The 16,578-nt window shown below is 36.0% G+C and overlaps 2 protein-coding genes across 2 annotated transcripts; both read right to left on the bottom strand.

Moving 5' to 3' along the window:
* Nucleotides 1-9,780: 9,780 nt before the first annotated feature.
* LOC141485604 (uncharacterized) lies at nt 9,781-11,100 on the bottom strand. Its single transcript, XM_074182590.1, has one exon. It carries the CDS (start codon nt 11,098-11,100, stop codon nt 9,781-9,783), a length of 1,320 nt encoding a protein of 439 aa, XP_074038691.1.
* Nucleotides 11,101-11,273: 173 nt separating this feature from the next.
* LOC141485602 (uncharacterized) lies at nt 11,274-14,972 on the bottom strand. The gene has a single exon (XM_074182588.1). The coding sequence runs from the start codon at nt 14,970-14,972 to the stop codon at nt 11,274-11,276; it is 3,699 nt and encodes a 1,232-aa protein (XP_074038689.1).
* Nucleotides 14,973-16,578: the final 1,606 nt, after the last annotated feature.

Below are 16,578 nucleotides of genomic sequence, written 5' to 3'. Positions count from 1 at the left end.
CATTGCAACTGAGAAAGCTGAAATAATGCCAGAAGATTCATAAAATAATAAAAAGTGCCATGTAATGCGTGACATACCTGAAATTAAATTGGTTGAAGTGTAACTGTACAAAAAATGTCTGCTTTCTATTTTTCGATTGATACGAAAGAAATGAAAATCTTACAGAGAAAGAAAGCAAAAGTTCAAACAGGGTGGAAAACGTTATTTTGAACCATTGAAACAAATTTTTCATTCTCATTTTGGACCACAAACATTCATACGGGAAATTGAAACAGATATTACAACAACATAGTATGCATGGGTGATATTAATACGTTACATATTCAGTCAAATGCATCATAGCCGTATTATCCGTATTAACTTCAAATTGTACCTACGGGTGGTCTGAAAAGTTTTCGACCTAACAAAGATAAAAGAAATTTTTTCAGAATGTTTATTTTTCAACATAGTCTCCTTTGAACTCCACACACTCCTCTCAGTCATGCTGCCATCTCTGTAACCCGTCCAAATATTACTCGGCGTTTTTTTCTGCAAAATAATTGTTTACGAAGGTGATTGCCCTTTCATTTGACGAAAATATCTGTCCTCCGTTCGTAGTTTTAAATGAGGGAACAAAAAGAAGTCAATAGGGGCTATAGGTCTGGTGAGTAAGGCGAATGGTCAAGTAGTTCAAACCATAATTCGTTAGATATTCGCCATGGCATCCACTGAGGTGTGAGACGGTGCGTTGTCTTGGAGACAGAAACAGAATTTTCTCTCTCCAAATTGTGTTTTTCTGCAAGTTCTTCCTCCAGCTTCTCAAGCAATAATACCTAGTATGCTCCTGTGATGGTTTTTCCTTTTTGAAGATAATCGATTGAAATAACTCCATGACTATCCCAAAAAACAGTTGCCATCACTTTCCCAGTCGAAAAAATATATTTTGCTTTTTCTGAGCCGGTTCCCCCTTTGCAGTCCATTATTTGGACTGTATTTTTGTTTCTGGAGTATAATGGTGTATCCAAGTTTCATCTACAGTAATTAATGGGCCCCAAACCTCAGATTTATTGCACCGAAACTCCGCCAACAGAGCATTGGAAATGTTCATTCGAATGCGTTTTTGATCGGTCTTACGTAAGCAAACGCGGCACCCAAAGCACCTTATTACTTCAATTCGATGGTTGTCTAGCAGTATTTGGTGAACTTTGGCGATGTTTTTGTAGATAGTTGTAGTTTTTAGACATTTCGAACGTTCGTCGTCTCCCAAGCTCTTACGGCCACGTTTGAATTCAGCTGCACAAAATTTCACTGTGGTTAATGATGTTGCAGAGTCCCCATACGATTTGCGAAAGCGTATTGCCTTTCAAAAACAAATATTTAAAGACAGCTCGATACTCGATTTCATCCATTTTCGTAAAAACACTCGCATCAACTCACTCAAACGACTGTTACATAACAACTGCGCGTCCAAAATCGCCGAAACTTTACTAGTGCTGCTTTCTTCATGTTGAGGACGGAAACTTTTCAAACATACGTACGTATATCGTCAACTAACTACTAACTAATTCACTGTTAGATACATTGTAACTTCAAATTTGATTTTGCAATTACTGTCCATAAAAAACAATTGAGGTTAGATTACTGAGTAACGTCATATAAGATCAGTTCAGAAACAATCTGAGATTTCCAAAAATTATAAAAATTATATTCCGGAATCTCTAAGGAAAGTGATTGATTTATCACTCACATCAATTATGAATGTTTAGCTCGAAGCAAATTTCCTGGCTCTTGGAAAGCTGCCAAAGGCATTCCACTCAAAAAAAATCAATGATTTCAAACCCCTCAGACAATCTACATAAGGAGCGGACATAGTTACAGTACAGAATTTACAGATGTTGACAAAATTCTCTGAGACAATGATGAAATTTATAATTTGATTTCGTTAGACTATTCTAAAGCATTCAATATGATAAATCATACGGTTTTGAACGCTCTGTTACATTTTTTTGGATTTGATTGGATTTTTTTTCTGATTGATTAGGCCGTTACTAAAGAAAGATCCATAGTAATTTCATAAACTACACTTACGATTTAATCTCCACAAAATTTATTTGAGAAATATATCACATGTTTCGCTAACACGGTAGCTTCTCCAACAGTCATTTGAATAGGTATTCAAATCACTGTTGAAGAGGCTACTGTGTAAGCGAAACATGTCGTGAAACATTTATCAAATAAAGTTTGTGGAGTTCATATCGTAAATGTAGATGTGTTAGATCCGAGAAGTAAAAGTAATACGTTGAGGCTCGTAGGAATGACAGATGAAAATCTACACGCCAAGGTTCTTCATATATTTGATGAGGAACTGAAAATAAGATGCACATTGGGTGATCTCAATGAAATATTTCGAACTGGCAAGTTCATTGAGAACAGCACCAAAGCCAGAACTGTCCTAATTGAATTTGTTTCTTATCTGAAACGAAAGTAACCTGAAAGGAACAGATATATGTATATTTAAATGAGGATCTGACTGGAAAACGCTATCTCTTATACTAGTTCCAACTAAGAAGAAATATGGAGGGAAAAAGATTTGTTCGGCGAACGGCCGAATATTACAATACAAAACACGGCAACAATGTCAAGGTGATCAATGAGGAAGAGGATCTGAATTTATCTATCAGAAAACTATTTGGAATTATAAAAACAATGGTGGCTTTTTTACGGCAGAGATTCGCCGAATTCCTTTTGTATTTTTTCCTTTTTAAATTGTAAAGCAAAATCTACACCTATATATTAGAATTAGTGAAACTATTCATTTCAGTTATACAATAATTTCTGTTCATACTATTATCAATACAACTACTCAATTATTTTTTTTCAAATATTACTGGGGTTTTTTCCCAACACCAAATCGTTATTTTGATTGAAGATTATCACTTGGTAATCGAAACACGTGTCGAAGCACACGATTTGGTGTTGGGAAAAAACTCCAGTAATATTCATCACTACACCAAAGGTTCCAAACAGTACATCATAAGTACTTTTTTTTACTTTATCTGTTATAGATAGCTAGGAGCTCACGTATACATTCGTAACATTGAACAATGGCTACTCTACATTCATATTATCAGAACTGTAGGGGACTTAATACTAAATGTAACGCATTTTTCACAAGATCTCTTGATTGTGAGTATGATATAATAATGCTATGTATCATACTGTAAAAGTGTTTGCAAATTGGATTCTTTCCCCTGTTTTGTTTCATGTAGTTTTTAATGGTACTTCTTTTTTTATATTCTATCATGTACTAAGATAAGAGACGAATATTCTCGCAGGGAATGTATAAGTTTTATTCACATTAGAGTAATAAATAGTTTATGGTAGTGGTTGTTCATATTAACTACCCTCATCAACCCATAATGAGCAGTGGCGACGAGAAAAAAGGGTTATAATGTCGAATCTAGGACATATTAGATAGTTTGATCCTCAAACCAGCGATTGGACCATTTTCATCAGAAGGATGGAAAACTATTTCATAGTAAATGGAATAACAGATGCTGACAAAAAACGTGCGATTTTATTAAATACACTCAGTGAAGAAGCCTATAAACTGATTTATAACATATCCTTGCCCAACAAACCTGAAGACAAGGATTATAAAAATTTGATAACCTTGTTCAACGATCATTTTAAGGATAGTGAGTCTATTTTTGCTTACCGATACACATTTTACAATGCAGTAAAGTCAACTCAAGAATGTTCCGCCGAATGGGCCGCAAGGGTATGCTTTTGAGGGACCGATTTTTTGTTGGAATTGAGAAGGGTACTGTTCAGGACAGACGTTTTGAAGAGAAGAAAGACTGTAAATTTTCAGATGTTATTCGCATAGCTTCGTCCAAAATGGCAGAATACGGTATTGGAAGAGCCTGTAGTGAAAGTTGAACCAAGCATTCATCACGTGTCTTATGACCGAAAGAAACGTCACAACGCACTTCCAGCTCAACAGTTCCAAAACCAACAAGTGGTGGTGCTTGTGCGAAAAAGAAATGTTCTGTGTGTGGTAGGAGTAATCACCCTACCAATTTGTGTCGATACCGCGATTTTTCATGCGATATATGTGAAATTGAAGGTCATTTAGCGCCTGTTTGCCCGAAAAAGAAAAATTTTCAAAACTTTCTGGAAGTAAATGATGAAGACTGTTTTACAATTTTTTCATGTAACGTAAGTAATTTGTGAAAGTGGTTATAGATGAAAAATAATACTCTTTTCAACTGGATTCTGGAGCTAGCATTTCAGCAGTTTCAGAAAAGTTTTATTTGATTAACTTCCATAATTACCCAATGATTTCAACAGATAAAGTTCTGCATTTTTACAATGGAAATGAAATGAGACCTTAGGTATTTTTCAAGTCAAAATAATTAATAATGATATGTGCAATAAAATTGATATATTTGTTATAAAAAATGGGGCTACACCAATTTTAGGACGCGATTTCATGAGTTTACTTAAATTAAAAATTGCATCAATCAATTATTATTCAACTACTCCCACTAGCGAAATTATCAAAAGGTACGATGCATTATTTTCTCCTGGGTTTGGTACTTTTAACAAAGGTACTGTAACTTTAAAATTAAAAGACGAAGAGGTATCTCCTAAATTCTTTCGTGCAAGACCCTTACCTTACTGTTTGCGAGATGAAGTAAACAATGAAATTGATAGATTGGTTGAGATAGGAATTTTAAAACCTGTTGATTTTTCAAAATGGGCAACTCCTATTGTACCAGTAATTAAAAAAGACGGTTCTGTTCGCATATGTGGAGATTTCAAAATTACTATCAATCCTGTTCTTGAAATTGATCAATTTCCACTTCCTCGAATAGATAATTTATTTTCACGATTACAGGGGGGTGCAATATTTTCTAAAATTGACTTATCGCAAGCCTATGCTCAAATACTTTTAGATGAAAACTCCAAGGAATTAGTCGCAATTTCAACCCATGAAGGTTTATTTCAATACCAATGTTTACCATACGGTGTTGCATGTGCTTGTGCTAAGTTTCAAAAAATCATGGAATCTTTGTTACAAAGCATAGAAGGATCAGTTGTTTTTTTGGACGATATTCTTGTGTGTGGTAAAAATGATTTTGAACATAATAGTAGGCTTGAAAAAGTTCTGTCTCGTTTGCAAGAAGTAGGTTTGAAGGTTCGTGTCGATAAATGTGATTTTAATAAAGCAGAAGTTCAATATTTAGGTTACATTATTAATAAAGATGGATTGTGTACTTCTCAAGATAAAATTATTGCCATTAAGAAGGCACCGATCCCAGAAAACATTACTCAGTTGAAATCTTTGTTAGGAATGATAAATTACTACGGTAATTCATTCCCAATCTTTCAACAGTTCTCAGTCCATTATATAATTTAATAAAAAAGGATGTCAATTTCATTTGGAGTGAAAACTGTGATACTGCATTCAAAAAAATTAAAGATTTGTTAAGTTCTGCTCCAGTATTAACACACTATAATCCAGAATACGAATTGAGACAGACAACTGATGCAAGCCCATATGGAATAGGGTGTTTAATAAGTCACATTTCACCAAATAATGTCGAAAAACCTATAGCATATGCAAGCCATACCTTATCTGTAGCTGAAAAAGGGTACAGCCAAATAGAAAGAGAGGGACTGAGTATAATTTTCGGTTTGTGTAAATTTAATCAGTATCTTTACTATAGAGATTTTACATTGGTTACGGATAATAAACCGCTTATGGCAATTTCTAATACAAAAAAAGTATCCCTCAATTTTCAGCGAATCGACTACGCCGCTGGGCAGTCATATTATCAAATTATCGTTACAAAATAGAATACATTAAGTCCGAAAATAATTCCGCAGATTTTCTTTCACGTTTACCCTTGAATATAAATGTGGAAGATGAATAGAAATCTGTTGATATTGATTATTTCAACTATTTTGTTGAAACTGAATTAACTGCAGCGAATTTTGAGCATGTTAAACAACATATACGTTTTGATGAAACTTTACAAAAGATAATCAAATATGTAAAATACGGTTGGCCAATAAGCTCAAAGAATACTGCAAGATTCAAACAATTCTATCCAATCAGGCATGAATTATCGATCGAAAACAATATTTTATTATGGAATCATAGAATTGTTATACCGGAAGGTCTTAAGAAACAAATATTATCACAGCTTCATTCCTCGCACATTCGTGTCATGAAAATGAAAAGTATTGCTAGGAATCATTTCTATTGGCCCGGTATAAACGCTGATATTGAAAGTTTGTCTCACTCATGTAAAAATTGTTCAGTTAATAAGTCAAGTCCAGTCAAAAATAAATTACTTCCCTGGAAATGGCCCGATGAAATTCTTTATCGAATTCATATGGATTATTTTGGTCCATTTCTGGATAATTATTACTTGATTATATTCGACGCACATACAAAGTGGATTGAAGTGTTTCCCACAAGAACAATGTATCCACTGGGAAAGCACTCCATTCAGTATTTTCACGTTTTGGAATACCTAAATATGTGATGTCGGACAACGCAAAAAATTTCACAAGTGGTGAATTTCAAATATTTCAAAAACATGAAATATTTTGTTAATACCGACAAAGTACATAAGTATAACTATAGAAAAGGTAACTTTGAAAGAATGATCAAAATTTTTAGTAATATAGATTGGGGTAGAGTATTAGCGGGAAGCGATGTGAATATAGCTTTATATGTGTTCTACAGTAGGTATTTGTAATGCCATTCTAGCGGGGTGTATTCCAAAATATTCAGCAAACAAATAAAAAAGAAAGTTATCCAATTGGGTTTTCGAAAGAAATCAAAGATTTGTTGCAAATTTCCTGGCTCTTGGAAAGCTGCCAAAGGCATTCCACTTGAAAAAAATCAATTACCTTAAACCCCTCAGACAATCTACATAAGCGGATATAGTTACACAGAATTTACAGATGTTGACAAAATTCTCTGAGACAATGATGAAATTTATAATTTGATCGGGAATTCTCGGTGAGTTGCAGAGATTATGATCGGTGATTTTCAGTAGTTTTCTATAATTGGTCTAGGTACCCTGTGCAAACATTAATTCCGTATTAGCATTTCAAGTCTTACCATGAAAAGTTAGTGGGATCTCTCAGATAGAGTGCGGGTACTCGTGGTCGAAACGGTTATTATTTTGGAATTGGTAAGGTTTTTGTTTTCATAAATCAATACAATTTAGGAATAATAATGATTTTTAAATAATAGATAATCCGGCATCCTATGAGGAGGAGGAACGTCACCTACAACGCCTTATGGAAGAAGCCGATATTTTTTCTGAATGCGACGATAGTGATGATGAACATATACATGAAAATCTTGATGGATTTGAGCGTCGTGAAGAAAACTCCGAATCGGAGCAAGATTTATCTGATGGCGATGATACTATGGAAGAAGATTGTATGGAAAAACTGGGTAAGGCTCCTAAAGATAAAGAACATATGAAGTGACGAAAACTGCCTTCCAATGCTAATGTGAGAACAAGATCTCACAATATAGTATCCCACCTTCCTGGGAACACAGCCACTTCAAAAGGAAAAACAAGCCTTATGGAATGCTGGAAATGTTTATTCAGTGACGATATTATTAAAGTAATTGTCGATAATACTAATATGTTCATAGCTTCTAAATCAAACAAATATTCTCGAGAGAGAGAGAGAGATGCAAAGCCGACCAATACAAGTGAAATTTTGACTCTTCTTGTTCTTCTTTATTTAGCTGGTGTTAATAAAAGTATCCGGTTGAACACCAAACAGTTATGGAGTACAAACAGAACGGGAATTGATCTCTTCAGGTTGACAATGTCTATGAACAGATTTAAATTTTTATTGAACTCTATTAGATTTGATAACAAAAACACACGAGCGGAAAGAGTAGCAACTGATAAACAGTCTCCTATTAGAGAGTTCTCTCAAGTATTCAAAGAAAATTCTGAAAAATCATATACTACATCAGAATATGATATGTTACTATCAATGAGAAGCTGGAGGCCTTTAGGGGACGTTGCAGTTTTAAACAAAATATACCTTCCAAACCAAACAAATACGGGATAAAAATATTTGCCATGGTTGATGTGAAAATGTTTTATACGAAAGCTTTGGAAGTTTATGTTGGGCAACAACCTGAGGGCCCATATTGTGTTTCAAATGCTTCTGATGCAATTGTTACAAGAGTCTCCTCTTCTATCCATGGAATAGGACGAAATATCACTATTGGTTTACAAGTTTTAGTTTGGTTTTCAATATTCTAAAAGGCCATAAATTAACCATAGGTGGCACAGTCAAGAAAGATAGAATTGGGGAAAATGAGGAATCAATTTCCATCAATGTTTGAGGAAGCAACATTAGTGTCTTATGTACCAAAAAAAATTGTACTTTTAGTATCCAGTATGCATCATGATGATGCAATAGATTCTGAATCAGGAGACAAAACTAAACCGGAAATTGTCACATTTTATAACCAAACCAAAAGTGGTGTGGATATAGTGGATAAGTTGTGCTCCTCTTATAATTGTGCAAGAAATACAAAACGATGTCCTATGGTAATTTTTTATTCCTTACTGAATGTTGCTGGTATAAACAGTCAAATTCTATATGAAGGAAACGTTGATGAGGCTCACTATCTACGACGAAGGCTGTTTTTGGAAAAATTGTCTTTTCAGCTCGTGGATGAGCATTTATGTGCTGCAAATATTAATGTACCAAGACAAATTCGAGATAGAATTAAAGAACTTCTACAAATTGAAGATACAGTTGAGGCACTAAGTATCGAGAGGACCAATTGACGAAGCAGCTGTGGAGATTGTAAAAAAAGGAGGCTTATGAAATATTATTGTATCAAATGTCAGAAATTCTTATGTTTGGAACACTCACTCATGGGATGCAAAAACTGTTCCGAACAAGCAGGGTAGCTGCTTAGGAGTGTACGTAATTTGATTTATTACATTGTTAAAATGTTTCTCCCTTGAAGGCAAAATCGACCTGTTTAAACATTTTCTTCAAAGCTGCGCATTTTTCATAAGACATGAGGATAATTTGAAAAATGCTAATTTTTTATGCAAATTATTAAATTGATAGTATCTCGGAAACTAATCGACGAAATTTTAAAAATCGAGCGCTGCTGTTTAGAGGAATAATATGTCTTTAAAATTTAATACAAATCAACCCTTATTGCTATTCGAAAAAATTTAGGGGATAGCTACCGTATGTAAGGGATGCATGTAATTTGGTTCATTAGAATGTAGAAATATATCTCTCTTGAAAACAAAATCGACCTGTCTCAGTGTTCGAGAAGAGCAATGGACTGTATTTGTTTAGGTACAAGTCGCTTCAAGAGGAAGAATTCCACTTACCTTTTTGGTATTGCTGTGGCACACATACACGCGTTTTTTCTGGTTGGTTTCTACCGATCGGATTCTTGAATTGTACTGATCCCTTTTTGCTTGGAATCCTCGCGTTTCGTCGAATTGGCACCAAAATACAGTGGCGTTACGACCTCTTGGAGATTAGGGGAACGCGAGGGATTATATTAATAACAGCGGATGAGGTTGCTACTAGTGAGTTGTGTATACAATACGTAACATACCGACCACCAAAAAATGAATGTTTTTTATAGACTACTTGTGAAAAAGGAAATGAAAAATTATTATATATTCATAAATATAGTGAGAAAAGTTTAATCAAAATTAAAATTTTACCAACAAAAAAAAATAAAAATTGGCTGAGAAGGGTTTAAAACTTTGGTAAAGGACACACCTTGCTCACAGGTCTTTTCAGGATTGTCCCTTGAGAATTTCTTACTGATACTACTCTCGTAATACCGTCAGCACCCGGGTGCAATTGCGTAATGCGACCGCGAGTCCATTTCATGGGAGGATTATGATCCTCTTTCAAGAGAACTATTGTACCGAGTTCTATTGGGGTAGATGGCTCAAGCCATTTACTACGTTGCAGAAGAGTATGCAAATATTCCTTGTGCCATCTCTTCCAAAAATCTTGCTGAAGACGTTGCACCATTTGCCATCTTGAAAGACGCCCCAAATGAATATTACCAAGATTGGGTTCTGGTACTGAATTGAGAGGTGATAATGTTAAAAAATGCCCTGGAGTAAGGACTGAATCATCGTTGGGATCAGAACTAAGACTGCAGAGGGGTCTCGAGTTCAACAAGGCTTCCACTTGCGTGACGACCGTAGACAACTCCTCAAACGTGAGAGTCTGATCTCCAATAACTCTGAAGAGGTGCGTTTTAAAGGATTTCACCCCAGCCTCCCATAGACCACCGAAATTGGGAGAGGAAGGGGGGTTGAAATGAAACCGTATTCCTTCTTGGCCGGAAACTTGTTGCATGATTTCAGATAATTGCCTTGCAGCTCCCTTAAAATTTGTTCCACAATCTGAGTAAATGTCTGAACAGAGTCCTCGCCGAGATACGAAACGTCGTAAAGCTCCGAGGAAGGCATCAGAGGAAAGATCTGAGGTAAGCTCTAAGTGAAGAGCCTTTGTTGACATGCAACAAAAAATGCAAATGTAAGATTTGGTTACCTTTGCACCACGCATCCTAGTAGAAGTAGTTCGAAACGGGCCACAGAAGTCTATTCCAACATGAGAAAAGGGTTTCAGTTCGGATATTCGGCATTTAGGAAGATTACCCATTGGTTGTTGAACCGGTTTCGGGTTGAGACGGAAGCATTTATAACATTTTGAGATAATTCTTCGAATAGTCTTACGTGGGGATATAATCCAGTAGCGTTGAGACAAAATAAAATGCAAGGTCTGAAGGCCGGGATGGCAGTACTTAGAGTGCGTATACTTTATCACTAAAGTTGTGAAAATATGAGTACTGGGTAAAAGAATAGGGTGTTTCTGTTCATGCGTTATATCTGAATATTTTAGGCGCCCACCTACTCTTAGAATTCCTTTATCATCAATAAAGGGACTGAGTTTTCGAAAGGGTTTCGGTAAAGGTCTTTTCCGGTGGATTAAGGCTAATTCGGAGGAGAATGCTTGTTGCTGAGTGACTTTTATTAGAAGCTGAAGAGCGAATTCCATTTCCAAAAAAGAGATATGAGATGAATTGAGGGCAGATAGGTCTGCAGCAAATCGAGTCTGTTTTGTTCGAAAGTAAATGAAACGTAATACATAGCAAATAATGCGCTGAATCTTGGTGAGCGAAGAAAAATGTGATATTAAACCGTTAATGACATTTTCGTCTACAACTGAGATCAAAACAGATTTTCGTTGTTCTTCACATATATTAGATAATTCACCAGGTTGGACTGAACTTTCGGGCCACTTGTGGCGAGGAAGTGAGAGCCAAGATGGCCCCGACCACCATAAGGAATTGGTAACCAGTTCCACGGGGGACAATCCTCTGGAACCAGGATCGGCAGGATTTTCCGTTGTAGACACGTGCGCCAGAGAGAAGGGGGAACCTTTTCTTGTATTTGGGTAATTCTATTTGCGACAAAAGTTGTCCATTTGTGGGGAGAACTGCGTAACCATGCAAGGACAACCATAGAGTCAGTGTAAGCATTAATTGAGGAGATTTTAAATATTTCACCATATGTTTTTAAAGTGAAATCCAGCAATTGGGAGAGAAGCAAGGCTGCGCAAAGTTCTAAGCGTGGTATAGATATCACCTTGAGTGGAGCAACCCTAGATTTAGCAATGAGGAGTCGAGTTTCAAAGGTATCATTCGAGAAGGTTCTAAGGTAAACCACAGCACAATAAGCCTTTTGAGAACTATCGCAGAAACCTATGATTTCTTGGGACAATGAATTTGGGGGTAGTATTCTACGAGGTATTTGAATAGAAGAAATTTGTGAAAGTTCATCTTTAAATTGATTCCACTGTGCCACGATGGATTCAGGAAGGGGATCGTCCCAATCTACACCAGAAGCCCATAAGATTTGCAAAATAACTTTTATAGACAATGTGACAGGAGTGAGGAAACCTAAAGGATCATAAACTCTGGCTAAGTTTGAAAGAATCGTTCTTTTTGAGCAAGGTTTGTCAAGGGGTTCAACTTGGTATGAAAAGGAATCAAGCGTGGGATTCCATTGCAGACCTAAGATCTTAAATGTTGTATCCTTTTTCAGATCTAAGTGTAGAGCATCAAATTTCAACAATTCTGGAGCTAAGTGGGAAAGCAACTGTGGTGAATTACTGGCCCACTTACGAATTTCAAACCCAGATTCACCTAATATGTGAATTAAATCAGCTTGTAGATTCAACGCTTCAGAGACAGATGAGCTGCCAGTGACGATATCGTCAACAAAGATATCCGTTTTTAGAACTTCACAGGCCTTTGGATATTTAGATTGATATTGATTGGCAATTTCGTGGATTGTGCGAATGGCTAGGAACGGTGAACTTGAAACGCCAAAAATGACGGAATTGAGTCGGTAATCTTTAATATTTTCATCAGGAGAAAATCTCCACAAAATTCTTTGAAAATCTCTATGGGATTCTTTCATCAGAATTTGCAAAAACATGTGCTTGAGATCGGCTGTAAAGCAAACAGCGTGAGTACGGAATCGTGACAAGAGGACACAAATGTCGGGCTGGAGCTTGGGTCCAGTTAATAACGTATCGTTTAAGGACAAGTTATTAGAGCAACGGGATGAGGCATCAAAGACAACTCGAAGTTTGGTGGTAGTGCTCTCAGGCTTCAGAACGCAGTGATGGGGTATGTAATAATGAGAAGGGGAAGGAGTGATATCGGAAATGAGTTCCATGTGATTGAGAGATAGATATTCGCGCATAAAATCGGAATATTGGGAATAAGTATTAGGGTCATTGCGTAGTCTACGTTCAAGTGAGAGAAAACGCTTCAACGCAATATCTCTGGAGTTAGGGAAAGTTGGCTGTACAATTTTAAATGGAAGAGCAACGCAAAAGCGACCAGAACTATCACGAGATACCGAGGATTTATAGAGCTCCTCTGCCTCCATATCTTCTTTTGTGAAAGAGGGTGCAGCAGGAACTTGTTCCAGTTCCCATAATGATTTAACCGAGTTTTCTAAGGAAGAGTCTATAAAGGTTGAAATTGAGATTACTGGGGAGGAAGAAGATACACCGAGCTTTCCCATAATAATCCATCCGAAAATGGTATCTAGGGCGACTGGTTTATCAGTATTTACGACGTGAGAAGAACCTTTCAGTATGTGAGCAAATATATCAGCTCCGAGCAACATATCTATAGGTTGTGAAACATTGAACGTTGGATCAGCTAATTCAAATTTAGATAAATCGAGAAAATCATTCCTATCAATGGTTTGTGAAGGAATATTAGAGCAGATTGAAGGTAACACAACAAAATCAAGATTAAATAAGGGTTGAGATTTATTACATGGTTTTATAGTACATGATACCCCTTGGGAAGCGTGAGTCGTTGTTCGTCCAACTCCTCGTATTTCTAGAGACAATTTGTGACGAGCTAGACCAAGTTTTGTGCTACATTTACTCGTAATAAAATGACTTTGGCTTGCGCTATCCAGGAGAACGCGAACCCTTTTATATTGACCTCGACTATCAGCTACATCTACGATGGCAGTGGACAAAAGAATGGTTCCTGGATTGCTAGTGGGTACGCTAGCCGTTAGAGTTTGAGAAGACCTTTCATTTGAGCTTCCAGTAGAGATATTTGAATTTTGAGCAGAGTCATTGGAGTTTGAGTTAGTTTGAGAAGTCGTACTAGCGGTTTGAGATTCTTGTTTACTAGGCAAATGGAGAAGAGTGTGGTGTCTCCTTGGAGACGGGCAGAGGCGGCAAAAACCTTTAGATGTACAATTAGGAGACGAGTGTTTAGAACCTAAGCAATTTGAGCACCATTTATTTGTTTTTATTAAATTGTAACGTTCCTCTGGCGTTTTAGAGAGAAATTGTTGACAATTGTAAATTAAATGATCTTGATGACACATCTGACAGTTTTGTTTTTTATTAGAATTCACAAAAAATGAAGAACTGGATCGTTGTTTTGGAAGAGAAAATTTATTAGAAGTTTTCAGTTTAGAAGATTCGGGAGCGGCGGAGTTGACTGTATCAATCGCTGAGCAAATTTTGTTCAAAAATGACTCGAGAGTTTGATAATACTGATTTGGTAATAAAGAAGAATTTTCCAACTCAAATTTTGTAGCGGTAGTGGAATCTAAACGATCAAGCATCATGTTAAAGAGGATAAAGTCCCAATGCTTAGTTGGAAAGTTCAAATTCTCCAAAACTGCAATATTTTCATTAAATGTATCAATGAGTTGTCGTAAAGAATGAGAGTCTTCTGGATTAGTAACCTTTTTTGTGTTCACTATGGCTCGCCAATGGGACGTTGCAATAATTCGAGGGTTTTGATATCTTTTTATAAGAGCATTATAAGCTACCATATAATTTTGAGCTGTCAGAGGTGTACATTTAACTAATGCCAGAGGAGCGCCGTTGAGGCAATTAATGAGGTAAGTAAATTTTTCAACATTAGTTATGGTATCATTTGCGTGGACAACAGAATTAAACATATCAATGAATGTTTGCCAAGACCTGGCATCACCGTCAAACTTAGGTAATTCCATTTTGGGGAGCCTCACATTAGAATGGTGATTTATTAGAGCTGGTACTGCTTGTTTATTCTCAAATAACTTCATGTATACCGCTTGTATGTGATAAAAATCGTTTTCAAATTCTGTTACGACACTGTTATGTGATTCAAAATCAGCATTATCTTGAGCTGAGACCAAATTGACTATTGCGAGATGAAGTTTATCGAAATTATCGCGGATTGCATCGATATGTCTAAAGCGACATTTGAAATTGTCGTGAAGGTCAGAATCGGTGAGAGCAGCGTCCGCAACCTTTTTAAGTTCGGTAATTTTGATCACCTCTGTGCTGCGTTGGGCGATATAATTTTTTAGTTTTGCAGCACTTGATGCCATTGTGTAGATGATTTAATGAAAACTATTAACAGCAGATAAATTTAGAGCGAGAAAATTTAGTGAGTGTAAGCGGTACGCACGAAATTACTGGAAAAACACTTAAATTGTAAATAAACAATGATTTTTGAATCAGCTGTTGCCTGGATGAATGCAAACGCACAACAATGAATTCGTGCTGCGTGACCACAATGCGCGTACGGTTCTAACCGCCGAGGTGCGAGAGTAGTACCAATTTTACGAATTATTATTTCTTTTTTTTAGTACCTGAGAAAAACTTTAATTTTGGCGGAGTAAAAAATGAGGGAGAGAGAAGCAACTTCACTAGTTATCAAACTAATCCGTTGAGAAGGATCAAAAAATGTTCGAGAAGAGCAATGGACTGTATTTGTTTAGGTACAAGTCGCTTCAAGAGGAAGAATTCCACTTACCTTTTTGGTATTGCTGTGGCACACATACACGCGTTTTTTCTGGTTGGTTTCTACCGATCGGATTCTTGAATTGTACTGATCCCTTTTTGCTTGGAATCCTCGCGTTTCGTCGAATTGGCACCAAAATACAGTGGCGTTACGACCTCTTGGAGATTAGGGGAACGCGAGGGATTATATTAATAACAGCGGATGAGGTTGCTATTAGTGAGTTGTGTATACAATACGTAACACTCAGGAATTTTGCAAGAAACATTCTGCTACAATTCTACTGAATTTATTCCAGTTAAAGGTACCACACTGTATATACAATTTGCAATGAACTAAATAGTGCAGTATTTGCTATAAGAAAAGTTAAACAACTTATTAACCAATCCGTTGCAATAACTAATTATTAAGCACTGTTCGAATCCATTATTAGATTTGGCTTGTCTGTCTGGAGCTCGGCAGCTCAGTTTCATTTAAATGCTATATTCATCATTCAGAAGGGGGCTGTTAGTCTAGTTCACATGTACTTTTTTTTGTAACATTTTTCAGCCCTGTCCAAAAATTACGACCAAGATGTCATTCGATTCGTATTTTTGCCTAGGCAGTTTAAGGAAAGGTCCGAAAACGCGCCGATAAAAATTACAAAAGTTATAAACAATTAAGTGAAAAGAAATTGGGCTTTAGTTTTTTCTTAATATCTCGGAAAATTTTCAAAATTTTGGAAATTTGGAAAATGATTGGAAACGATCAATGAATTTGCGTAAAAAAAGTCCCGACTCTCGAAACTGTATCTCGATTATTTATAATTTTCACAGAGTCCTGAAAATAGAGCCAAAAGCGGGTAGTCTGGCTTCCGCGCGCCTTTCGTCACCCTGACATAAAAACAAAAAAAATTATTTTAACATATCAAATGTAAATATTAAGGAATGAAAAAATTCATGTAATGTTGGGATACATCAATAAACAATAATCCGCAGTCAAAAAATTTCTATCTCAATTTTAACGTTAATTATAAATTTGTTAATTAATAACTTTTTCTGAATTGAAAGTTAATATAAAAATCCCTATAATTATTAAATTAAAACCCTGGCATTTTTTCCTTCGGTGAAGTTATCCTTAATAGGCAAAAAAATAGATTATCTTTGCCAAAATAAAAAAATTGTTATTTTCTATTTTTTTATTGACAATTGAAA

This window comes from Leptinotarsa decemlineata, unplaced genomic scaffold (assembly GCF_025532065.1).
Source record: "Leptinotarsa decemlineata unplaced genomic scaffold, Ldec_3_MD MMD2_tig00026328_RagTag_RagTag, whole genome shotgun sequence".
In the NCBI taxonomy this organism is placed as follows: Eukaryota; Metazoa; Arthropoda; class Insecta; order Coleoptera; family Chrysomelidae; genus Leptinotarsa; species Leptinotarsa decemlineata.
The sequence above is the reverse complement of the archived record's forward strand: the minus strand, read 5'-3'. Positions and strand labels throughout refer to the sequence as shown.

Excerpts from the sequence above, each read along its gene's own strand:
- LOC141485604 (XM_074182590.1), bottom strand. The coding sequence starts at position 11,100 with ATGGAATTCGCTCTTCAGCTTCTAATAAAAGTCACTCAGCAACAAGCA.
- LOC141485602 (XM_074182588.1), bottom strand. The coding sequence starts at position 14,972 with ATGGCATCAAGTGCTGCAAAACTAAAAAATTATATCGCCCAACGCAGC.